General features: G+C 41.3%; 1 protein-coding gene across 1 annotated transcript; it reads right to left on the bottom strand.

The window, feature by feature from the left end:
- On the bottom strand, positions 1-26586 carry LOC148691643 (hydroxyacylglutathione hydrolase 2, mitochondrial-like). Its single transcript, XM_088682235.1, has 7 exons — positions 26391-26586; positions 25666-25851; positions 24416-24620; positions 7193-7316; positions 6422-6522; positions 5637-5713; positions 1-335 (listed from the first exon to the last, which is right to left on the bottom strand). The coding sequence occupies exons 3-7, from the start codon at positions 24443-24445 to the stop codon at positions 320-322; spliced, it is 348 nt and encodes a 115-aa protein (XP_088538361.1). The 5' UTR covers positions 24446-24620; positions 25666-25851; positions 26391-26586; the 3' UTR covers positions 1-319.

Below are 26586 nucleotides of genomic sequence, written 5' to 3'. Positions count from 1 at the left end.
TTTTTGGTACAGTACCAAACACAAATTATCCTATTCGACTGAAATAATCATTACAATCCGAGCTTCCAAACGAGGCCATGAATAGACAGATGCATATATCTTAGCTGTACTTATTTCACAAAATGGTTGGTTTATCTCAATCTTAATATACAAAGAAAACTCGTTCCAGGAAGAAAAAAAAAAAAAAAAAAATCTTGACAAGTTCAAAAAGTATCCTTTGCTTGGCATTACGTATCGTTTGCTGTGGCTGGAATCTTCAATGACTGTCGAATCTCTCGACTTGAAGTGCGAAGAAAAGGATTGCATGCCTATTCTAGTTTTAATCTGGTTGGAACCTGATACATACACCACAGAAGAGTTGAGTTGAGATTCCACTTGATTTCCAGTACACTTGAAATAAACACGTTTTCCATGCTCACTACGAATTCTAGAAATTTATTGATTCAAATATATGTGGATGTATGTGGTGTAAATTGCCATGGACAATAAAAAGAATGGCAAGCACATGCTCACTGCCTGATTAGGAACTGACATGCGTATTTGTGAGTTACGTTGTAGTTTTATTCCTCGGCAGCTAAGGCTTTCCAAACCCGATCCAAGAGTGCAACTAGCAAAATCTCTCAAAAGATTACTGTTAAAGTCTGAGAATGTTTTGAAGTTGATATTTTCGAAGGGAATATCGAACACGGAAGAAGAAAGGTTTTCAGGAATGTGCAGAGCTCTTACACTGAGAGCAAAACACAGATATTTTTATAAAAATATCAGCACAACACTTTTCTATTACAAGCTATCTCAGCCCTTGATTCATAAAACAGAAATCTAAGCATACACTTGTCCTATGAGACTAAGCATTGTCTTAACTGATGGTCCCTTCCTTCTCAGCCATTAGATCAAAACCAAATTTCATTTAATTCCAACACTCCCCTTCAAATGAATTCTGGTTTTGATCCCAAGCATTTCTCTGAGATAGAGAAATCTGTCTTTTGGTAGAGCTTTGGTGAAGATGTCTGCCATTTGATCCTGAGACTTGCAGTAGATCAGTTCAATGGTATTCTCTTGCAATGCTTCCCTTATGAAATGAAACTTCCTTTTGATATGTTTAGTTTTCTGGTGAAAAATAGGATTCTTAGTCATAGCTATTGCTGATGTGTTGTCACACATAAGTGGTGTAGCATCCACTTGCATTTCACCAAAATCCCTTAACACAAACCTCAACCATATAGCTTGAGAGGTAGCCATCGCAGCACTCACATACTCTGCCTCAGCCGTAGACAGTGAAACACTTTGTTGCTTGACAGAGGCCCAAGAAAATATTCCAGAACCAAATGCAAATGCATATCCTGAAGTACTTCTCATGTCATCTTCACTGCCACCCCAATCACTGTCACAGAAGCCTACTAGGATTGCTTCTCCCTGAGATATATCTGAGTACTCTCTTAGCAGTTCCCATGTGAATTCTTGTGGGATTATGCATGAACCTTGATAAGAGACTGGCTGCATACATAATGTCAGGCCTTGTGGCAGTCAAGTAAAGTAGACTCCCAACCATTTTTCTGTATAGATTTTCATCAGCAGGTTTAGAACCATCCATTTTACAAAACTTCTCATTTGTGATCAATGGTGTTTACAGATTTGCATCCTTCCAGATTGAATCTTCCAAACAATGATTGTGCATACTTCTCTTGATGTATGAAGATTCCAGTAACATCTTGTATTACTCCAATTCCCAAGAAGTGATGCAGCAAGCCAAGATCCGTCATCTCATATTGCCTCATCATGTCTTTTCTGAATTCTTCAATCATTTCTTCACAATTTCCAGTAAAAACCACATCATCAACATATATGGACACAATAAGCATATCAGAATTCTCACCAGTTTTTGTATACAAGGTAGCTTCACTAGGACTTTTGTTAAATCCACATTTGTTGAAATAGGAGTCTATCTCACTGTACCAAGCCCTAGGGGCTTGTTTGAGTCCATACAGAGCCTTGTTTAACTTATACACTCTCTCTTCTTCATTTGGAACTTCAAAGCCTTGTGGTTGATCCACGTACACTTCTTCCTCCAGAGTGCCATTTAGAAAGGCTGCTTTAACATCTAATTGATGAAGTTTCCATCCCTTTTGAGCAGCAAGAGCAACCAAGATTCTGATGGTGTCTAACCTTGCCATTGGGGCAAAGGTTTCATTGAAATCTACCCCCAGTTGTTGTGAGTAGCCTTTGGCAACCAATCTTGTAGATCCATTTCACACCCATCACAGGTTTATCACTCGGTCTGTTTACTAATTTCCAAGTAGAGTTTTTTTCAATCATAGCAATTTCTTCACTCATTGCTTTCTGCCAAGATTGATCCATTTCTGCTTCTTCAAAACTCTCTGGTTCAGCAATACAATAGTTACAGACTGCATAGATCTCATCTAAACTCCTCATTTTTAATGGAGTTGTTCCTGGGGAGGAACCTTGCAGTTCTTGTCCTTCTGCATTTGAAGTAGTGGACTGAGATCCTTGTGATGGTGTAGAAAAATCATTTTGACTTCCACCTGGTATAACAGGTTCATTCTCAGGTTGTACATTAGCTTGTGCTTTTTCCATTGTTAATGGAAATGAGATGGTGTCAATGTTCTTGGTTTCCCAATTCCATGCTTCATTTTCTTTGAACACCACATCTCTTGAGATAATTACTTTATGTGTCTCAATATTGTAGAGCCTATAGCCCTTTTCACAGCTTCCATAACCTACAAGGACATACTTGATACTGTTGACTTCAAGCTTGTGTCTTAATTGAGATGGTATCTGTGCATAGCAGATTGATCCGAACACCTTCAAGTGCTTCACATTTGGTTTTCTGCCACTAAATGCCTCAAATGGTGTTTTCTTCTCGAGTGCTTTAGTTGGACACCTGTTTAGAAGATACACAGAAGCATTGACTGCCTCACCCCAAAAGGAAAGTGGCATTTTCTTATCATGCAGCATTGACTTGGTCATTTCAACCACAGTCCTGTTCTTCCTCTCAGCTACACCATTTTGTTGTGGTGTGTAGGCCACTGTTAGTTACTTCTGTAATCCTGCCCCTTCACAGAATTCTTGGAACTCAATGGAAGTGAACTCACCACCTCTGTCACTTCTTAGTCTTTTGATCTTGAGACCACTCTGAAGTTCAACCATTACTTTGAACTTCTTGAAGATTGTAAAAACTTCACTCTTGTTTCTCATGAGGTATACCCAAACCATCCTGGTGCAGTCATCAATGAATAACAGAAAATATCTGTTCCCACTGAGTGTAGGTATTTTCATTGGACCACACACATCTGTGTGAATGAGTTCTAGAGGTTGGCTTGCTCTCCATGCATTTCCAGTTTCGAAGGAGTCCCTGTGATGCTTCCCCAGTATGCAACCTTCACAAGGTTCTTTTGTTTCTTGTAACTCAGGCAATCCAGTCACCATTTGTAATCTCTCCAATCTCGTCAAACTGTGAAAGTTGAGATGTCCAAACCTCTTGTGCCATAACCAAGAATTCTCTGCAACACTTGCTTTTAGAGCAACTGAGTCATTGTAGTCTAGCATAAGTCGAAAACTTTTGTTTTCAGTTATGCCAACTTGTGTTACCAAGTTTTGGAGACTTCTGTCATCAAAGATCTCCACCATATCATCCCCAAAGAGTAAGAAGTAACCATGTGCAATCATTTGTCCCACACTAAGGAGATTTTCATCAAGGCCAGGTACAAGTATCACATCCTTGATGAATCTTCTTCCACCCTTTGTCTCTAGAACAAGCGTTCCTTTACCAGTAGCTTCCACAAGTTGTCCATTCCCCATTTTAACTCTGCAATTGAAGCTTTTGTCAATGTTGACTAACAAGGATTCATATGCAGTCATATGGTTACTGCATCCACTGTCAATGTACCAGATTCCTCTCTTATTTTCAGTTCTTGCAACACTACAAGCATAAAAGACATTTACTTCCTCTTCTTCTGCTCTATGTGCATAGTTGACAACTTGGTTCCTTCTTGGATTACTATCTTTTGCTAGATGACCAAACCTATCACACTTGGTGCATTTGGGTTTTCCCTTGAACCAGCAAACACCATAGTGTAATTTGTCATAGATTTTACACTTGGTTTTAGTAGAATCACTGCTAGTTTCTAATTTTGATTGTGGAGTAAACTTGTTATCCTATTTCTTCCCTTTTCCTTTCCAGAATTTCTTTTGATTTGAGTTGTTCCCCTGAGCCTTGTAACTGCTATCTCTCTCAGTCACACTTAGGCTAGAAAAAGCCTTTTCAGCTAAGCTTTCAGAGTGCATGTTTAACCTCTGCTCATATCCTTTCAGTGTCCTGAACCTCAATAGAGTCAAGGTCCTTAGTTTCTTCTATAATAGATGTAATGGAATCATAGGATTTGGGCAGGCTAATAAGTATCTTTTGCACTAATCTTTGGTTTGATAGTTCTTCACCAAGAGTTTTCATTTGATTCACAATATCAGTCATCCTTGTTAAATAAACAGATAGAGCTTCACCATCATTCATTCTAGTGTACTCAAAATCTCTCCTTAAACATTGTAGTTTGACAGATCTAACCTTTTTGTCACCACGAAATTCTTGTTGAAGAACATCCCACGCAGTCTTGGATGTTTCAAAGTTTGAGATTCGAGGAAATATTTCGTCAGACACTGCCCTTTGAATGATACCTAGAGCTTTTGCATCTCTGGTTTCATTAATCTTCATTGAGCTCTTCACCGACTTTTGATCTTCATCATTGGAATCATCTCCAGACTCTGCGCTTTCAATACCCTTGTCCACCAAGTTCCAGAGATCATATGATTTGAATATGGTCTTCATCTTGATGGACCAAAAATCGTAGTTGGACTCGTTAAAGATAGGAGCCCTCAAATCTCCTCCACTGCTCGAAGTAGCCATGTGAGACCTTGTAAGAACAGATGAGGTTTTCAAAAATTCTGGAATTGAGTTTCCCTCATTTTTTCAGAAGTACGAAGCACACAAAACGCCCAGTCTTGAATTGATCAAAACCTAAGCTTTGAGGCCATGTTAAAGTCTGAGAATGTTTTGAAGTTGATATTTTCGGAGGGAATATCGAGCACAGAAGAAGAAAGGTTTTCAGGAATGTGCAGAGCTCTTACACTGAGAGCAAAACACAGATATTTTTATAAAAATATCAGCACAACACTTTTCTATTACAAGCTATCTCAGCCCTTGATTCATAAAACAGAAATCTAAGCATACACTTGTCCTATGAGACTAAGCATTGTCTTAACTGATGGTCCCTTCCTTCTCAGCCATTAGATCAAAACCAAATTTCATTTAATTCCAACAACTACTAGTTCAAAGAAAGGAAGGTTTCTGGCCTTAAGCACCTGGTAACCAAAAAAGGGGAAAAAAGAAGTTGTTTAGTTTACTGTAGGCACGCCCTTGTCGCGAAGATGGGTGACATGAGTTGCATAGGACTGAAGTGCCTCATTTTCGGGTTCTATTGACAAGGCAAACTTTGAGTTACTCTGTCAAAAAAAAAAAAAAAAGAAAAAAAAGAAAAAAAGGTTCTCTCTTCTTGTCAGGGCCTTTTCTAGGCTTTAAAAAAATTATGTAAGCTACAGAAAGTAACAGAAAGGATAGTATGACAAACCACGGTATACATATATGACCACAGTATACATCTGTGCCATCTGGCAAAGATGTGATCTTTGTAAGGGAAAATTGCATCTGTTACAAAGAAAAATCAACTGTTTGAGTACTGTAATATATACGCGTACAAGAAACAAAATAATGAGAAATTCATCCATTTCTTCTCATGAGAAGAAAAGGAGAAAAGATATATATTTCATACATGAAGAGATAATTTATAAAGTCGAGCATCACAGCCATAACTTGGCATCAGTACTTCAAAATCTTAGGGTCACCTTCACCTATTAACCTCAGTAAAGGCCATTGTTTGACCTCTCAATAGGTTGCAAACGTTCTCTTTTATCATAAGGGAAAGAATTAACCCAAGAAGACTGATATTTGTCAAGAAAATAAGCAGTTTTCTGTAACAAGTGGAGAACAACATTTTTGTTTCAAAGTATTCACAGCTCAATTCCATACGGAAACTTCAAACACATCTCTTGCAAAGGTCTCCCATATTCTGAAAATAAATATTTTCGCCCGGACCTCAGATATATTACTTTTCCATATACAGTAGTAAGTCAATATTCTCATGAAAAGATTACTATTGACAATGTTGCATGTCCAATTGTCCATACACTAAACATGCTTGAGAACCCAATATATTCCCTGCTATATATGTGATCACATTTATTAACTCTACTTAACACCATTGGGTTAGCAGGGTTTCACCTCATTTTCAGAAATATACAAGTACACAACCACACTTTCAGATACAATGATTGACAATACTCGAACAATAATCACCTGCTCAGGTGTTCCTTCAAGCAGCTTGCCACATGATAAGCTGAAGAGAGTATCGCCAGTAAAAATTGCCCCTGATCCAGGAAAGTAGAAGCTAACGTGACCTGCTTCCAACAAAGACCGATTGAAAATATCAGAAATAAATAAAAAAGGGAGGGGGGATCATCTGTAATGTAATGACATTTGGAAATACATTTAAGAAGCTACTTGGACATGGATGGACTACAATTCTTGGTCTTAATGCTTAGATACTAAATATTGAAATAGGTGTAGAAAGGGGCCAATGGGGGTACTAACTACGATTCTAGACTCTAGATTTGAGATTCTGCTTAGACATATTTTTACAACTATTAGCATGAAACTTTAATATAAAGCTCCAACAGGATGCTGCTTATATACAGAAGAACCAGACAAATCTGAAGTGTAGTGAAACAATAAAATCTAAAGAAAAAAGGGATATTTCATGTGATCAGGCATGCAGTCATTGTGCTTTAGGAAGATAAACTGCATTAATAATGAAAGAAACTTGACAATTTCTTTGAGGAAGAATATCATAAAGTAGGAAGGGTGTAACATGCACTTCACCGAAGAGTTCAGTTGTTCAGAAAATTAACTAAACACCAACAATAACATACCAAGAAACTAAATTATTCAGCGATGAGTGTCCAAATACAGCACACAGTCATACTTGAGTAGAATTTTTGGAGGAGAAAGGGAAGTTGATTAGGAAACCTCAAGGGATTTTTAGAATGTAAACAAGTAATCAATTATGACCTTTAGTATGCCCAGGAGTCTCCATAACCTGCACCTTGTGCCCTGCAAACATCCATTTGTCTCCATCATTCAAAGCAATATCAATGCCAGGAATTCTATCCCTGTCTATTCCTGAACCAATCACCTACAAGCAACAATGGGATGAATAAACATGTAGAAAAGTAAAAACTCTGAGCCTAAACTACTCCGTGTAAGAAAAAAATTATTCCATAAAATGTGGCAACAACCAAACCAAAAGAAAAAAAACAAAACAGCAGTTCTATGCCAGATTCTTGCAAATTGTGCTATGGTGTGCAATTATATTACAAACTATGATTAATGCACACCGCTACATACCCAACATTAGCACCTATCCCATTTTACTGTTCCGAACAAACTAGGTCAACGGTATTACCAAATTAAAGAACATGGAAAATATCAAGCCAGAACATATTTTCAAATTGCAATTTTGAAGTTCTAGACAAAGAATTTTTACCAGACTGTAAACACGAAAAATTCCTGAAACAAGAAACAAGAATACGTGTACAAAATATATTTTGTATTAATAATGATTTTGGGTTACAATCTCTTTGTAATTTGATCCTCTGATTCTATCTTCGTAAGGTGTTGATTTGTGGATGAGTTGTTAATCCAAAGGGCCGTCGGGGCTTGATCTAGGGATGAACAGTTGATGAATGGATCTTCAAGGGGCATTGGGCTTGATCTTGAAGAATGGGTGTATGGGTTTGTTGAGGTTATTGATCCAAAGGGCCGTTGGGGCTTGATCTTAGGATGAACGGATGATGAATGATGAACACTTTCTTCAAGGGGCCGTCGGGGCTTGATCTTGAGTTGGTGGAAGTTCTTCAAGGGCCGTTGGGGCTTGATCTTGAAGGAGGATTTGACGAAGAACGAAGAGTGCTTTCTTGATTCTTCGGGATTTTCTTGAGAGCTTTAGAGTTTCAAGGCTTCAAGGTTTTGGTGTGTATGTAAAATTCCTTCCCTTTTCTCTTGATGGAGAAGGCTATTTATAGGCCAAGAGAGTGAATCACCACCATCCTTTTTTTTTGGTGAAGTGAGTGGAGTTGGTAGGTGAAGTAAATGTGTAATGTAGGTGAAATGAATAAATGTTGTAATTTTAATACATTGGTTAACATTTATTTCACTGAAATTTCGGTGTCTACAAATGCCCCCACTTCAAGGCGCGTTGTATACACATGCTTGTCACGTGTAGAAGATGCGTTTTGAAATCCCTTAATGTAGATGTCAACCCACGGGCCGTCGAGGCTGGATCTTGAATTGGGCTGGAAATTTCTTCAAGGGCCGTCGGGGCTTGAACTTGAATTCGACTGGAAGATTTTCTGGTTTCCTCCAATCGTTGATTTTCCAAAGGCTTAATCTTGAACTGGGCTGGAGGGTTTTTTTTTGTCTCCTCCGAAGGTTTGAACTTACTCTTTTTATCTGGAGTTTGAATTTGATTCAAGGGTGGTGAACACTTGATTTTGAACCGGACTTGTGATTTCTTCAAGGGCCATCGAGGCTTGATCTTGAGTGAAAATAGGACCATGAGCGGTTTCAAGATTCAGACACATGGCAGGCAAGCACGAGGTGGAGGTGATGACCTGTTTCTTTATTCAATCTTTCCAATTCATATTGAAGAGGGTTAGGGGATGAATCAGCATGTGCAGTTGTTGCATTTGCTGACGATCCACAAGATTGATGTTTCATTGTCACTCGTCCTAGTTGTTCTCCAGACGAATGTGGTATCTTCTCTGGAAGTGTATCAACCATTGAAGATGACTACTCGAGAGCAACGCTTGGTAAGCAACCAGGGAATAGATTCCAGGCAGTCGGTTCCAAATCGGAAGACTGACTCCAAGTGCCGGCTGATTGCTCTCTTTCTCTTTGCCCTGCGGGTAAGAACAAGGACAAAGGAAAGGACATGGAGAAAGCATGATATGAGATACTTTTGCTTTTTGAAGAAGTGTTGACGATTTAACGGCGTCGCTCGGTGAGGCTTTGCTCTTTGGCAACGGCGCCAGCGGAGGGTTGTTGAGGCTTCTCGAGCTCTTTGATTAAAACAATGATGTCGAGCTTGGATTTGACTTAAACTCCTCTGTCTGGATGGTTCTGCAGGGGAAGGCGTCGCGCTCCAGCAATTTGTTCCAGCTCCTTGTACCGCATTCTTCTCTGCTTGTTTCTTTTACATAGCCGAGGTGGTGCGCAACCCTTTGCCTTTAAATGGTCATTCAGGGCATCATTTCTCAACAATTCATCCATTCTTAGCAGCTTCAGTATAAAGAGCCGACACTCCGTCACCTGTCCTGAAGTATACGCTGAGGGAATTCGAGACTCACCAACAATTGAAGATGAGTACTCGAGAGCAACGCTAGGTAAGCAACCAGGCAAAGGTTCTGGGCAATCAGTTTCAGATCGGAAGTTTGATTTCGAGTTCCGACTGATTGCTTTCTTTCTCCTTGTCTTGGAGGCAAGAGCAAGGGCAAAGGAAAAGACAGGGAAAAAGCATGATATGAGATACCTTTGCTTTCGCCCTTGATGATATGAGATACTTTTGCTTTTGAAGAAGCAGCGAATGAATCAGCACACATATTTGTTGCGTTTGTCTCCACATGCTTCGATCTACCGTTTCCTCCTGCCTCATCTGTACTCCAGGCATCTAGTATTTTCTTTGGGGGTACATCAATAGTTGAAGATGAGTATTTGAGAGCAGGGCTGGATAAGCAATCAGGGAATGGATTCCAGGCAGTCGGCACCAAACGGGAAACTTGATTCCAAGTGCCGACTGATCTCTCTCTCTTTGTCTTTCAGGGAAGAACAAGAACAAAGGAAAGGACGGGGGAAAGGCATGCTATGAGATACTCTTGCTTTCAACCCTAATGATATGGGATATGTTTGCTCTCGAAGACTTGGTTGAATAGGTGTTCTCAAGGGAAGAAGAAAACTGAGCATATTGAGAGGTTTGGTTGCAGCTACATTCTCGGCCGAGAAGAAGAGTCATGCGTTTTTGGATGTATGCCTTGCCATGAATGTTGACATATATAGGGATTTTAATGGCAAGTAGTAGTGCGGGTGCGGCTTTGTCACCCACGCTTGTTGGCAAAAGTGTGGTGGTTGGGATAATAACCTTCACGCGTTTTCAACTTTGTCAGAGATCTTTGACAAAGTTGCACGCGTAATCTGAAAAGCTGAGATTGCATTTGAAGAGCGTTGACGAACTTTACGCAGGAAAATCCGGCTTTTAAGATTTGAAAAGTGGCGTCTCTTCGATTTTTTTTTTTTTTTATTGGTGGTTATGTTGCCTCTCCTTTTATAGATGTATCGATCACATCCAACGTGCACACTTTGAAGATTACCTGCTTGTGAAAATCATCTTCGATGTATTTTTTTTTGTTTTAGATTTTACTCCGTCCCACCCTTTTCTTTTAACATCTTTGAAAATGGCTAACCCATCTAACATTTGCTTATATTTGAGTCTCAACGGTGATACAGGTGCGCCGCGTCAGGGTAATATATGGTGCCCGTCTTTCTTATCTTCTAATGACCCTCTTACAGGTGAAGACTCTGTGATGCAGGATGCAACAACGGCTACGGTAGTAGCTAGGAACCTCCTCACTGCTAGAGATAATAGGCTGCTTTCAAGACGGTCCGATGAGTTGGCCGTTCAAGAGTCCCTAACTCTCAGTGTTCAATGTGCGGGCTCTGTGTCCAACATGGGCCAACGCCTACTTGCTCGATCCCGTCAAGTTGAATCATTGATGGCGGAGGTGGAAAATCTTAAACAAGAGATCAAACAACTTAAGCGCAAGAATAGAGATTTGCACGTGCTTGCAAATAATTATTCGACGAGCATGAAGAGGAAGCTTGATCAGCTGCAAGAATCTGAAGGTCGAATTCAAAGTGACCGTCAAAGGCTTGCGGCTTTCTTCCAGAGGCACCTTTTGCCTTCGTCATCTAGCGTTCAACTAAGTATTGAGGCCTCGAATGATCTATCTTCGATGCCTCCCGCTCCTGAAGTTTTGCCAAGTAGTGGGGCTTCACGTGAGCAACCTTTGTGAAAGCTCCATCTTTTTTTTTTTGTACGCATTTGTAATTTCTCGAAGATCAATGGACATGCTTTATTTTATTCAGCGTATTGTGCTAAATACAGATAAAACATATATATCACCAAGATGTGTTATTTCCCTCTTTTTTTTTTTTTTTTTTTTTTAATTACACTTTTGCAAGTGGTGCCGTGCACCATCCTTCCCTTATTTTCTTCTTTGCAATAATTCTGTCGGCCTTTTTTTTTTTTTGTTTTTTTTTTAATCACACTTTTGCAAGTGGTGTCGTGCACCATCCTTCCCTCATTTTCTTCTTTGCAATAATTTTGTCGCCACCACCTCTTTTTCCTCTTCCTTTTTGACTTGCTAACAGTAGCTTGCAATTTCTTTTTGTGTGCGTGTACATTGTTCTGATGATGAGTATGACAGTCTGGCACCGCTGGGTCCCTGGCTGCACTGCATGCGGATTGCTATTTGCACAGTCACTGCAATATTATTTGCACAGTTGTTGCACTTCATTCGCTTTTCTGGGTTCATGTGGACATATATATTTATATGGGATCGAATCGTCACCGCACAACCATTGCATAGCCACTGCATTGCCTGCCTTCTTGCATCCCAACTGCTCTGTCCTGCAACCCTGCGCTGTCGGTAACCGCACGCACTGCTTCCTTGCTACACTGCGTTCTCCACGTCTGCTGCTCGTTGAACGAGGTGCTAGACCAAAAAGGGTGGTTGCGAGCGTAGGTTTGAATTGCCAAGGCGAGTTGCTCTCCACTTCTTCAACCTTTGCAGCTCTCTGTGCTATTTGTGGGAGTTCAGTTGCTGTGGATGGGAAGGAGAGGAAGCAGTCGCTTAGCAAGTTTCTTTGCACAGCCTTTGCTCTGTAAGGTTTGTTCCTTTTAAGCTGAAGATGATTTTGATATGTACATATATATATATATTGATTTTGACATGCACTTAATTGATTCTGACATGCACTTATACATATATATATATATATGTGTGTACGGACGTTGGATGTCCAGTGTGTGTGTGCGCCTTATATATATATATATATATATCCTATCACCGTGGGTGTGTGTGCTTTATATATATATATATATAAGGTGATTATCCCATAGCTTGTCCCGTCACTCCATGTTTGTGCATATATATATATATATATGTTGATTGTCTCATCATTGTGCGTATAAAATATGTAATGTGTGTACCTCACTGATGGATTTCCTTGTTGTGATGATACAATTTTTTTTTTTTTTTTTTTTTTTGGGAAGGCAGAGCATGATGCTAGGACCCTCATGAAGTTTCCAAAGGTGTGGTAGCTGGTGGCAGAGTGGGCAGGATCGCGGGTGTACATATGCTTTTTTTTTTTGCTGCCTAGTGTTTGTGCAAGAGACTGCAACGGGGTTCTGCTGTGTAGTGTCTTTTGATCACTGTTTTCTCTCAGTGGGGACGTCGCCATGCGGTGGAAAAAGCTGCTTGCGTAATCGCTGCGGGGTTGCGCAGTGTGTCTTGAAGGAGCGTTCTGTGGCTGCCCTTTTTGCTGTGCTATTCAAGTTTTGTGGCTGATTTTGTTTGTTGCGGTCATGGTATTTTTCAAGTGTTTTAAGAGCAACACCATCACCATTCTTGCGAAGGAAAGTGATCTGCAAGATAGGGGAACAACGCTGAAGATTTATGCCCCACTGACTGGCCCTAAGGTGCTTGCTCTTCCTACAAAAGACAACTCATGCATATTAAGTCGTGGTCTTCTGAAGTATCTTGGGAGGTGGCAGACTTTGTTCGATCAAATACGGAGAAGAAGGCGTGCACACTGAGGATTCTTATCTTGAACCCTTCGCACCATGCTCGTAACAATCATCCGGCTTCGTTTAAGCTTCTTGGTGATCACATCCGCAGCGGAGCTATGGCTTGGAATGATGCCTTGTCGACTACCGGAGAAGCCGTTTTTGCTGAGTCTTATTGGGAGTGGCTTGAAGATGTCTTGGGCCGATCTAAACATGTGCTTACTAGCGTGGGCCTTTACCATGCCGTGTATGCATCTTTGTTCAGTTATGATCTCCATCATTCCGTCCTTCATGCGTTCTTCGAGCATTGGTGTTCAGCGACTAACACGCTTCATACAGCTCAAGGAGAGATGTCAATTTCACTTTAGGATCTCCACAAGATAGGGGGCTTGCCAATCCAAGGTAAGTTTTATGACGAGGTCGTTCCCAGTGCGGAGGAACTTTCTCTCTGCAATAGCCGAGGATTGCCTGCGAGTTGTCGTTGTTTATTTTGGGCATATCACAAGCTTTCCCAAGATGCTCGAGGTAAATCAGGCGTGAAGATTTCTTCATGGATCCGCTTCTGGTATTGGGAGGACACAAGGTACAAGAAGTTTTTGAAGAAAAGAGGTTGCAACAAAACCACGAAGCCAAAGGGAGACCCATATCCGTCTGGTGCTATCGGTTCAGCTAGGCACCGTTCCCTTGCCGAGTTGAGAGCATTTGAGGACCTTCGCATAGCATCAGAGCATGTGGAAGAATCTTACCTAGCTGCTTTCTTAGCTTGTTGGCTTTGTAAATTTGTTTTTCCAACCGGCGACGTCAACTTTGTTCGTCCTGGGGTTTTCAAAGTTGCTAGCAAAATGGCTGCAGGTGAATCTTTTAGTCTTGCTATCCCGGTCTTAGCCAACATTTATAACGGCTTAAGTGTTGTTTCGAACTCGGCAAACACTGAAGATCGTGATGCGGCTCTTCCCTACCACTACGTGTATGGTTGGTTGGGTGAGTACTTCGGCACTCATTTTTTTTCTTCAACTCTAGACAAGTCGGGGCATTTGATGACGAAGTATTCTGGTGTGCTTTCTTCGAAGAGCCTCAATGATTCCCAGGCCCAAGCACTGTTTAGAAGCTGTGAAGGCTTGAAGATGGACCATCTGGCGAGAGTTGGCTCGGTGCGGCGAGGCATCATGGATGATTCGCATCTTCGCTTCTCGGACTTATCTTACCTTATAAGTCTTCGCTCGGGGTATGTTTCTTTGCGGCAAGAAGACCGATGCATTGTTCAGCCGTATAGTCCCCACCGTTTTAACAGGCAATTTGGTTTTGTCCAAAATGTGCCAGGCAAGCTGAAAGAAAAAAAACAATTAGACTCTTTGCAAGCCGTGTATATGCATTGGGAGTCTTGTACCCGTTCATGTACAAATGCTTCTATCACCCTACCGGCCAAAGACAAGTTCGAGAGTAGTCCAGTAACCCGTGCTTACGTAAGTTGGTAGTCAAAGGTACATTATGAGAACTTGGGGATGGCAAGTGGTACCAATTCTTCTCATTCACGCCTTGATGTATCGAGGGGGGGTTGTTTTATGGTTCCTACGCAACCGATACCTTTTGATTGCGCGAGTGCTGCTACTTTGCAAGATAGACCAGTGATTTTAGTCCCTCAATGCCCACGCTTGTCTTCTCAACATCTGGATGTATCTGAAGAGGCCGGTGATGAAGTTGATTCGCACGAAGATGGACTTGTTTTGCGGCAGCGTCAACAAGTTTTAAACAAGCGACGTCTTAAAGGCGCTCAGGCCGATTGCGATGTCAATTTTCGTCATAAGAAGAAAGAAGTGTTTAGGCTCCCGCAACTCGATGGCAATGTGTCGTTTGAGAAAAATGTATGCATCTTCTTCTCTCTTATGACTTCTTCTGCTTTCATTGTTCTAGCTTTTGTTTCTAACAGCTTTCTTTGTTTTCTTTAGGTTGGGCCTTCTTGTTTTTTTGACTTGGCGACCACAGGTATTTATTCTTATACGGAGATGCTATTTGAAGGCGACCTACCTACAGGCGGGGAGATTGGGGATCCACCTGGTACAGAGCTTGTCCCAAGTCCGTCAAGTTTCCCAAGTTTGCCGTGTGTAGGTAGAGGCATGCAAGATCCCGTCATGCGTTCTATACCTTTGCCAGCTAGCTCTGAGATCTCTCTGAGAGGGCCAAACCTTAGTGGTACTGAGCAGCTTATTCATCGCATCAATCTTCGTGCGGCAATGGATATCAAGAGCCATATTGAGGGGAGGATTTCAAAATGCCCGTTGGAGGACCTTACGTTGCTTAATTAGGACTTGTCGAAACTTGTTTCTGCAATTGACAATCTTAACATTGATTCTTCATCCTTGAAGATCAAGATTGCCGAACTTATGGCCGTCTCAACTGAGTATTCTTCCTTGCGTGTTATTTCCTCGAAGAAATTGAGTCCAGATGTTAGAGCTCACCAACTTGCTGCAATAGACTTGTCACTAACCCTAGTCCGGTCTTCTCAGCAAGTTGCTTCGGGAGATTATCAATCCACAGAGACTTCTTTAGCTTCCGTCCAGGTACGTCTAGATACGTTGATGCGAGAGCAAGAACAGATGGGCATCGAGGCATCAAAACCTGAAAGTGTTCTCGGGGAGCAGGGAGCTACACTTTCTCAATGCCAAGAGGAGATTTCACGCCTAAAACAAGAGAAAGACATGGCTATGGAGTTGCCCATCCTGTCTCTCACCAAGGTAGAGACTTTGAAGACTTTGGAAGGCTTGCTTGAAGACCGCCTCCGTAGTTTTAGGGACATAGTTTTCGAGTAGTGTCTTCTGCCCCCTTTTTTTTTTTTGTAATCAGACTTTTTTCTTTAAAGAAATAAAATGTTTGCATTCTTGAATTTGCTCTTTATTCTTCAAAGTGTTTGCTTTTTTTTGTTGATGAAAAAGGTAATTGGTCGAACAAAGAGAGACTGGTATGAAAGAATAAGTGAAGCGCTTTGGGCATATAGGACTACACATAGGACTCTCACCTAAGCTACACCTTATTCTCTCGTATATGGCGTGGAAGCTGTTCTACCGCTCGAAAGTCAAATCCCCTCACTAAGGATGGCTATACAAGAAGGCTTGACTGATGAAGAAAATGCAAAGTTGCGCCTTCAAGAGTTGGAAGCACTGGATGAAAGAAGGCTCGAAGCTCAATAACACTTGGAATGCTACCAAGCACGGTTATCCAAGGCATTCAACAAGAAAGTCCGCCCAAGGTCTTTCCAAGTCGGAGATCTCGTGTTGGCATTGCGTAGACCTATCTCTTGTTCTAGGCGTGAAATCTCCTCTTGGCATTGAAAAAGTGTAGCTCCCTGCTCCCCGAGAACACTTTCAGGTTTTGATGCCTCGAGGCCCAGCTGTTCTTGCTCTCCCATCAACGTATCTAGACGTACCTGGACGGAAGCTAAAGAAGTCTCTGTGGATTGATAATCTCCCGAAGCAGCTTGCTGAGAAGACCGGGCTTGGGTTAGTGACAAGTCTATTGCAACAAGTTGGTGAGCTCTAACATCTGGACTCAACTTCTTCGAGGAAATAACACGCAAGGAATAATACTCAGTTGAGGCGGCCATAAGTTCGGCAATCTTGATCTTCAAGGATGAAGAATCAATGTTAAGATTGTCAATTGCAGAAACAAGTTTCGACAAGTCCTTCTTAAGCAACGCAAGGTCCTCCAACGGGCATTTTGAAATCCTCCCCTCAATATGGCTCTTGATATCCATTGCCGCACGAAGATTGATGCGATGAATAAGCTGCTCAGTACCACTAAGGTTTGGCCCTCTCAGAGAGATCTCAGAGCTAGCTGGCAAAGGTATAGAACGCATGACGGGATCTTGCATGCCTCTACCTACACACGGCAAACTTGGGAAACTTGACGGACTTGGGACAAGCTCTGTACCAGGTGGATCCCCAATCTCCCCGCCTGTAGGTAGGTCGCCTCCAAATAGCATCTCCGTATAAGAATAAATACCTGTGGTTGCCAAGTCAAAAGAACAAGAAGGCCCAACCTAAAGAAAACAAAGAAAGCTGTTAGAAACAAAAGCTAGAACAATGAAAGCAGAAGAAGTCATAAGAGAGAAGATGCATACATCTTTCTCAAACGACACACTGCCATCGAGTTGAGGGAGCCTAAACACTTCTTTCTTCTTATGACGAAAATTGACATCGCTATCGGCCTGAGCGCCTTCAAGACGTCGCTTGTTTAAAACTTGTTGACGCTGCCGCAAAATAAGTTCATCTTCGTGCGAATCAACTTCATCACCGGCCTCTTCAGATACATCCAGATGTTGAGAAGACAAGCGTGGGCATTGAGGGACTAAAACCACTGGTCTATCTTGCAAAGTAGCAGCACTCGCGCAATCAAAAGGTATCGGTTGCTTAGGAACCACAGAACAACCCCCCCTCAATACATCAAGGCATGAATGAGAAGAATTGGTACCACTTGCCATCCCCAAGTTCTCATAATGTACCTTTGACCACCAACTTACGTAAGCACGGGTTACTGGACTATTCTCGAACTCGTCTTTGGCCGGCAGGGTGATAGAAGCATTTGTACATGCACGGGTACAAGACTCCCAATGCATATACACGGCTTGCAAGGAGTCTAATTGTTTTTTTTCCTTCAGCTTGCCTGGCACATTTTGGACAAAACCAAATTGCTTGCTAAAACGGTGGGGACTATACGGCTGAACAATGCATTGGTCTTCTTGCCGCAAAGAAACATACCCCGAGCGAAGACTTATAAGGTAAGATAAGTCCGAGAAGCGAAGATGCGAATCATCCATGATGCCTCGCCGCACCGAGCCAACTCTTACCAGATGGTCCATCTTCAAGCCTTCACAGCTTCTAAACAGTGCTTGCGCTTGGGAATCATTGAGGCTCTTCGAAGAAAGCACACCAGAATACTTCGTCATCAAAGGCCCCGACTTGTCTAGAGTTGAAGAAAAAAAATGAGTGCCGAAGTACTCACCCAACCAACCATACACGTAGTGGTAGGGAAGAGCAGCAGCACAATCTTCAGTGTTTGCCGAGTTCGAAACAACACTTAAGCCATTATAAATGTTGGCTAAGACCGGGATAGCAAGACTAAAAGATTCACCTGCAGCCATTTTGCTAGCAACTTTGAAAATCCAGGACGAACAAAGTTGACGTCGCTGGTTGGAAAAACAAATTTACAAAGCCAACAAGCTAAGAAAGCAGCTAGGTAAGATTCTTCCACATGCTCTGATGCTATGCCAAGGTCCTCAAACGCTTTCAACTCGGCAGGGGAGCGGCGCCTAGCTGAACCGATAGCACCAGACGGATATGGGTCTCCCTTTGGCTTCGTGGTTTTGTTGCAACCTCTTTTCTTCAAAGACTTATTGTACCTTGTGTCCCCCCAATACCAGAAGCGGATCCATGAAGAAATCTTCACGCCTGATTTACCTCGAGCATCTTGGGAAAGCTTGTGATATGCCTAAAATAAACAACGACAACTCGCAGGCAATCCTCGGCTATTGCAGAGAGAAAGGTCCTCCGCACTAGGAACGACCTCGTCATAAAACTTACCTTGGATTGGCAAGCCCCCTATCTTGTGGAGATCCCAAAGTGAAATTGACATCTCTCCTTGAGCTGTATGAAGCGTGTTAGTCGCTGAACACCAATGCTCAAAAAACGCATGAAGGACGGAATGATGGAGATCATAACTGAACAAAGATGCGTACACGGCATGGTAAAGGCCCACACTAGTAAGCACATGTTTAGATCGGCCCAAGACATCTTCACGCCACTCCCAATAAGACTCAGCAAAAACGCGGCTTCTCCGGTAGTCGACAAGGCATCATTCCAAGCCATAGCTCCGCTGCGGATGTGATCACCAAGAAACTTAAACGAAGCCGGATGATTGTCACGAGCATGGTGCGAAGGGTTCAAGATAAGAATTCTCAGCGTGCACGCCTTCTTCTCTGTATTTGATCGAACAAAGTCTGTCACCTCCCAAGATACTTCAGAAGACCACGACTTAATATGCATGGAGTTGTCTTTTGTAAGAAGAGCAAGCGCCTTAGGGCCAGTCAGTGGGGCATAAATCTTCAGCGTTGTTCCCCTATCTTGCAGATCACTTTCCTTCGCAAGAATGGTGATGGTGTTGCTCTTAAAACACTTGAAAAATACCATGACCACAACAAAGCAAAATTAGCCACAAAACTTGAGTAGCACAGCAAAAAGGGCAGCCACAGAACGCTCCTTCAAGACACACTACAGTGGCAAAGAAAACCAAAATGTCACGCAACCCCGCAACGATTACGCAAGCAGCTTCTTCCACCGCATGGCGACGTCACCACTGAGACAAAACTGTGATCAAAAGGCACTACACAGTAGAATCCCGTTGCAGTCTCTTGCACAAACACTAGGCAGCAAAAAAAAATAAAAATAAAAAAAAAAAAAAAAAAAAAAAAAAAGCATATGTATACCCGCGATCCTGCCCACTCTACCACCAGCTACCACACCTTTGGAAACTTCATGAGGGTCCTAGCATCATGCTCTGCCTTCCCAAAAATAAAATTAAAAAAAAAAAGAATTGTATCATCACAACAAGGAAATCCATCGGTAGGGTACACACATTACATATTTTATACGCACAATGATGAGACAATCAACATATATATATATATATATGTATATATATGCACAAACATGGAGTGACGGGACAAGCTATGGGATAATCACCTCATATATATATATATAAAGCACACACACCCACGGTGATGGGATATATATATATATAAGGCGCACACACACACGGGACATCCAACGTCCGTACACACATATATATATATATATATAAGTGCATGTCAGTTGCAATTAAGTGCATGTCAAAATCAATATATATATATATATGTACATATCAAAATCATCTTCAGCTTAAAAGGAACAAACCTTACAGAGCAAAGGCTGTGCAAAGAAACTTGCTAAGCGACTGCTTCCTCTCCTTCCCATCCACAGCAACTGAACTCCCACAAATAGCACAGAGAGCTGCAAAGGTTGAAGAAGCGGAGAGCAACTCGCCTTGGCAGTTCAAACCTACGCTCGCAACCACCCTTTTTGGTCTAGCACCCAGTTCAACGGGCAGCAGACATGGAGAACGCAGTGTGGCAAGGAAGCAGTGCGTGCGGTTACCGACAGCGTAGGGTTGCAGGACAGAGCAGTCGGGATGCAAGAAGGCAGGCAATGCAATGGCTGTGCAATGGTTGTGCGGTGACGATTCGATCCCATATAAATATATATATATATATGTGCACATGAACCCAAAGAAGCGAATGAAGTGCAACGACTGTGCAAATAATGTTGCAGTGACTGTGCAAATAACAATCCGCATGCAGTGCAGCCAGGGACCCAGCGGTGCCAGACTGTCATACTCATCATCAGAACAATGTACACGCACACAAAAAAAAATTACAAGCTACTGTTAGCAAGTCAAAAAGGAAGAGGAAAAAGAGGAGGTGGAGACAAAATTATTGCAAAGAAGAAAATAAGGAAAGGATGGTGCACGGCACCACTTGCAAAAGTGTGATTAAAAAAAAAAAAAAAAAAAAAGGGCAACAGAATTATTGCAAAGAAGAAAATAAGGGAAGGATGGTGCACGGCACCACTTGCAAAAGTGTGATTAAAAAAAAAATGGGCAACAGAGTTATTGCAAAGAAGAAAATAAGGGAAGGATGGTGCACGGCACCACTTGCAAAAGTGTGATTAAAAAAAAAAAAAAAAAAAGAAAAAAAGAAAAAAAAAAGGGTAACAGAATTATTGCAAAGAAGAAAATAAGGGAAGGATGGTGCACGGCACCACTTGCAAAAGTGTGATTAAAAAAAAAAAAAAAAAAAAAAAAAAAAAGGGTAACAGAATTATTGCAAAGAAGAAAATAAGGGAAGGATGGTGCACGGCACCACTTGCAAAAGTGTGATTAAAAAAAAAAAAAAAAGAGGGAAATAACACATCTTGGTGATATATATGTTTTATCTATATTTAGCACAATACGCTGAATAAAATAAAGCATGTCCATTGATCTCCGGGAAATTACAAATGCGTACAAAAAAAAAAAGATGGAGCTTTCACAAAGGTTGCTCACATGAAGCCCCACTACTTGGCAAAACTCCAAGAGCGGGAGGCATCGAAGATAGATCATTCGAGGTCTCAATACTTGGTTGAACGCTAGATGACAAAGGCAAAAGGTGCCTCTGGAAGAAAGCCGCAAGCCTTTGACGGTCACTTTGAATTCGACCTTCAGATTCTTGCAGCTGATCAAGCTTCCTCTTCATACTCGTCGAATAATTATTTGCAAGCACGTGCAAATCTCTATTCTCGCGCTTAAGCTGTTTGATCTCTTGTTTAAGATTTTCCACCTCTGCCATCAATGATTCAACTTGACGGGATCGAGCAAGTAGGCGTTGGCCCATGTTGGACACAGAGCCCGCACATTGAACACTGAGAGCTAGGGACTCTTGAACGGCCAACTCATCGGACCGTCTTGAAAGCAGCCTATTATCTCTAGGAGTGAAGAGGTTCCTAGCTACTACCTTAGCCGTTGTTGCATCTTGCATCACGGAGTCTTCACCTGTAAGAGGGCCATTAGAAGATAAGAAAGACGGGCACCATATATTACCCTGACGCGGTGCACCTGTATCACCGCTGAGACTCAAATCTAAGCAAATGTTAGATGGGTTAGCCATTTTCAAAGATGTTAAAAGAAAATGGTGGGACGAAGTAAAATCTAAAACAAAAAAAAATACACCGGAGATGATTTTCACAAGCAGGTAATCTTCAAAGTGTGCACGTTGGATGTGATCGATACCTCTATAAAAGGAGAGGCAACACAACCACCAATAAAAAATAAAAAATAAATCGAAGAGACGCCACTTTTCAAACCTTCAAAGCCGGATTTTCCTGCGTAAAGTTCGTAAACACTCTTCAGACGCAATCTCAGCTTTTCAGATAACGCGTGCAACTTTGTCAAAGATCTCTAACAAAGTTGAAAACGCGTGAAGGTCATTATCCCAACCACCACACTTTTGCCGACAAGCGTGGGTGACAAAGCCGCACCCGCACTACTACTTGCCATTAAAATCCCTATATATGTCAACATTCATGGCAAGTCATACATCTAAAAACGCATGACTCTTCTTCTCGGCTGAGAATGTAGCTGCAACTAAACCTCTCAATATGCTCAGTTTTCTTCTTCCCTTGAGAACACCTATTCAACCAAGTCTTCGAGAGCAAACATATCCCATATCATTAGGGTTGAAAGCAAGAGTATCTCATAGCATGCCTTTCCCCTGTCATTTCCTTTGTTCTTGTTCTTCCCTGAAAGACAAAGAGAGAGAGAGGGAGAGATCAGTCGGCACTTGGAATCAAGCTTCCCGTTTGGTGCCGACTGCCTGGAATCCCTTCCTTGATTGCTTATCCAGCCCTGCTCTCAAATACTCATCTTCAACTATTGATATACCCCCAAAGAAAATACCAAATGCCTGGAGTACAGATGAGGCAGGAGGAAACGGTAGATCAAAGCATGTGGAGACAAGCGCAACAAATATGTGTGCTGATTCATTCGCTGCTTCTTCAAAAGCAAAAGTACCTCATATCATCAAGGGCGAAAGCAAAGGTATCTCATATCATGCTTTTTCCCTGTCTTTTCTTTTGCCCTTGCTCTTGCCTCCAAGACAAGGAGAAAAAAAGCAATCAGTCGGAACCCGAAATCAAACTTCCGATCTGGAACTGATTGCCCAGAACCTTTGCCTGGTTGCTTACCTAGCGTTGCTCTCGAGTACTCATCTTCAATTGTTGGTGAGTCTCGAATTCCCTCAGCGCATACTTCAGGACAGGTGACGGAGTGTCGGCTCTTTACACTGAAGCTGCTAAGAATGGATGAATTGCTGAGAAATGATACCCTGAAAGACCATTTAAAGGCAAAGGGTTGCGCACCACCTCGGCTATGTAAAAGAAACAAGCAGAGAAGAATGCGGTACAAGGAGTTGGAACAAATTGCTGGAGCGCGACGCCTTCCCCTGCAGAACCATCTAGACAGAGGAGTTTAAGTCAAATCCAAGCTCGACATCATTGTTCTAATCAAAGAGCTCGAGAAGCCTCAACAACCCTCTGCTGGCGCCGTCGCCAAAGAGCAAAGCCTTGCTGCGCGATGACGTTAAATCGTCAACACTTCTTCAAAAAACAAAAGTATCTCATATCATGCTTTCTCCATGTCCTTTCCTTTGTCTTTATTCTTACCCGCAGGGCAAAGAGAAAGAGAGCAATCAGCCGGCACTTGGAGTCAATCTTCCGATCAGGAACCGACTGCCTGGAATCTATTCCCTGGTTGCTTACCTAGCGTTGCTCTCGAGTAGTCATCTTTAATGGTTGATTACTTCCAGAGAAGATACCACATTCGTCTGGAGAACAGCTAGGACGAGTGATAATGAAACATCAATCTTGTGGATCGTCAGCAAACGCAACAACTGCACATGCTGATTCATCCCCTAACCCTCTTCAATATGAATTGGAAAGATTGAACAAAGAAACAGGTCATCACCTCCACCTCGTGCTTGCTTGCCATGTGTTTGAATTCTGAAACCGCTCATGGTCCTATTTTCACTCAAGATCAAGCCTCGATGATCCTTGAAGAAATCACAAGTCCGATTCAAAATCAATTGTTCACCACCCTTGAATCAAATTCAAACTCCAGATAAGAAGAATAAGTTCAAACCTTCGGAGGAGACAAAAAAAAAACCCTCCAGCCATTTCACCAAAAAAATGGATGGTGGTGGTTCACTCTTTTGGCCTATAAATAGCCTTATCCATCAAGAGAAAAGGGAAGGAATTTTACATACACACCAAAACCTTGAAGCCTTGAAACTCTAAAGCTCTCAAGAAAATCCCGAAGGATCATGAAAGCACTCTTCGTTCTTCGTCAAATCCTCCTTCAAAATCAAGCCCCAACGGCCCTTGAAGAACTTCCACCAACTCAAGATCAAGCCCCGACAGCCCCTTGAAGAAAGTGTTCATCATTCATCATCCGTTCATCCTAAGATCAAGCCCCAACAGCCATTTGGATCAATAACCTCAACAAACCCATACACCCATTCTTCAAGATCAAGCCCAACACCCCTTGAAGATCCATTCATCAACTGTTCATCCCTAGATCAAGCCCCGACGGCCCTTTGGATTAACAGCTCATCCACAAATCAACACCTTACGAAGATAGAATCAGAGGATCAAATTACAAAGAGATTGTAACCCAAAATCATTATTAATACAAAATATATTTTGTACACGTATTCTTGTTCCTTCATCTACTGGTCACTGAGACTAGATCTAGGAGATGCAAAAAAGAGAAATTGTTGCCGGACTAAAGATTGAAGTTAATGTTACCATACCTACCACCAATGTGATCGTGATGATGGTGTGTGTTCAGTATGTATGTCAAATTTTTGTTTTTCCGACGCAAAGCTTCTATAACAGGTAGAGCTTCAGAAGGATCAACAACACCAACTGTTCCAGTACCCTCATCATGTAAAAGATGTGCATAGTTATCTCTAAGACATGGTACCTGAAAATTACAAGATGTGCAATTTTAATATGAGAAACAAATAAATGGCCAAATATCTTCAAGGAATAATTTTGCTTATTGTTAATAGTCATGGTATACAAGTAAATTACATAAGAAAGCCAGGCAAAGCCATTGTATATGGTCAAGGTTTTGTTGGGCAGGCAAAGCTGGAATTGACTAATCAACATATCCAGTCAGGAGTACACTAAATGCTATAGAAGTAATTCTTAAGTGCATGGGAAACCTTAAAGAAATTGTCTAATATATGTATTGATACACCACACATGCATGCATATGTATCGATAATGGTTTTCATATTAATCACTCTATGTTGCTCAATGATCCTTAAAACAAGTTCAGGTGATTAAGGAAAACAATTATCAACACACACCCACCAATCCATTACAAGTCCAGACATCAAATGTCAGGTAACATCAAAAATAAAAAAAACAAGTTTTTAAAATATCTGTGACGTACTGTAATTTCTATTTTCCAAAGCCACCACTATTGATAAGAGGTGCAAAGTCTTTGCAAGTTTACCCAGATGCCAATGGTTTTAGTGTTCACTTGAAGTATAGAGATAATCTGAGATATAATGTTGGATTGTGTAATATTCATCTTGACAAGAAATTATCTACATGATAAAACATGTATCTCAAGGGTTATAGCTCAGTTAGGTAGAGCAACTCGTTTACATGTGTGTTTTTGTACCCAAAAAAATGTATAGAGATGTTAAAAAGTTTATCCCGGATGTACATTATTCAAATTCACCCATTAGAATGTTTGGCTCAACAAAATTACAAGGACTTGACAAAATAAAATTTAAGTTGATGATCATATGTGTGCCACTGGTATGCATTGTTTCCATCCTATGTGTCATATACACAACAAGGTACAAATACATCAGAAATGACATATTTAATTGATAAGGACTGGTTTATTATTTCATAAAACTTTCCATAGATTGAGTAGATTTCTGTTACTATGTAACTTTTGCAGATGTAAAGTCATAGATATTTTAAATGCAAAAGGATAGAGAGATCACCAATTCAATATGTAATGAGGGGGACTTATTAACAACACTGCAGAATTTGGCGACTTTAAGTGATCGGCTAGCTCCTCCACGCAAAGTTTTTAACAGTGTAGACAATTGTTGCATGAATCCATACAGAAGGCCTTCTCGAAGGCAAAGCTATCTCATGCCCTGCCATACACAAAACCCACTCCTCCCCTAACATACGAAAGAAAGGTTTCAAGTTCAAATAAAACAAAAATTACATCTACAGATAAAGCAACAACAAGCCACTTCCTGCACTTCTCACAAGAACAACAAAAACAATTGTGCAGCTTTGCATCCATACATATATATCCATCGAGCCGAAATTACAAAAGAACTGGAAAAAGGGCGAAAACCCATTTGCCTAGATGAAGCGTAAATTGTAAAAAAAGTACCAAATTTGGCATTGACATCATACGGTTTACTAAAAGCGGCAGCCTCTAACTTTTAAAACCCAAGTGCAAATTTCCAATACTCAGCCGCGAAAAGCACTTTAAAATAACAACTAACCCAAAACAAATTTAGCAAAAACGTATCAAACCAAAACTTATTTGCCTATAAATTTGCAATAATCCCAAACTATGACAGGGAAGAACAATTAAATTACATAAATACACAAGAAAATATGAGACTTAATATCGGAAAATTGGACAAGAAGAAACAGAATTTAGCAGAGAAATGAAAAATCATAGCAGAGAAAGAGAGGGACAAACCTTAGTGCGAGGGAGGGAGGCCATGGCGCAAGAGGCCTTGGAGATCATCTGCATCTCTCTCTGACTCACTCTTCCCCCTTTCTCTTCTTCAAGAGAGAGAGAGAGAGAGGGGAATGTGTCACGCTTTGGGTTTGTGGGTGTGGGTTGGCAATTTTGGTAGTTGAGCACTCAATTCTCTCTTTTTTCTTTTAATTAT

The sequence above is a fragment of the Pyrus communis genome, chromosome 13 (genome assembly GCF_041283825.1).
Source record: "Pyrus communis isolate YQ-2024b chromosome 13, ASM4128382v1, whole genome shotgun sequence".
Classification (NCBI taxonomy): domain Eukaryota; kingdom Viridiplantae; phylum Streptophyta; class Magnoliopsida; order Rosales; family Rosaceae; genus Pyrus; species Pyrus communis.
Note: the sequence above shows the minus strand (reverse complement) of the source record. Positions and strands in the feature narration are given on the sequence as shown.

What these genes read in the sequence shown, in the direction of transcription:
- LOC148691643 (XM_088682235.1), bottom strand. Translation starts at nt 24,445, where the DNA reads ATGGTAACATTAACTTCAATCTTTAGTCCG. An exon ending in TAACTTCAATCTTTAGTCCG is followed by an intron (nt 7,317 to 24,415) that starts GCAACAATTTCT and finishes TGTTGCTTGTAG; the next exon opens with GTGATTGGTTCAGGAATAGA. An exon ending in TTGAAGGAACACCTGAGCAG is followed by an intron (nt 5,714 to 6,421) that starts GTGATTATTGTT and finishes TCTTTGTAACAG; the next exon opens with ATGCAATTTTCCCTTACAAA.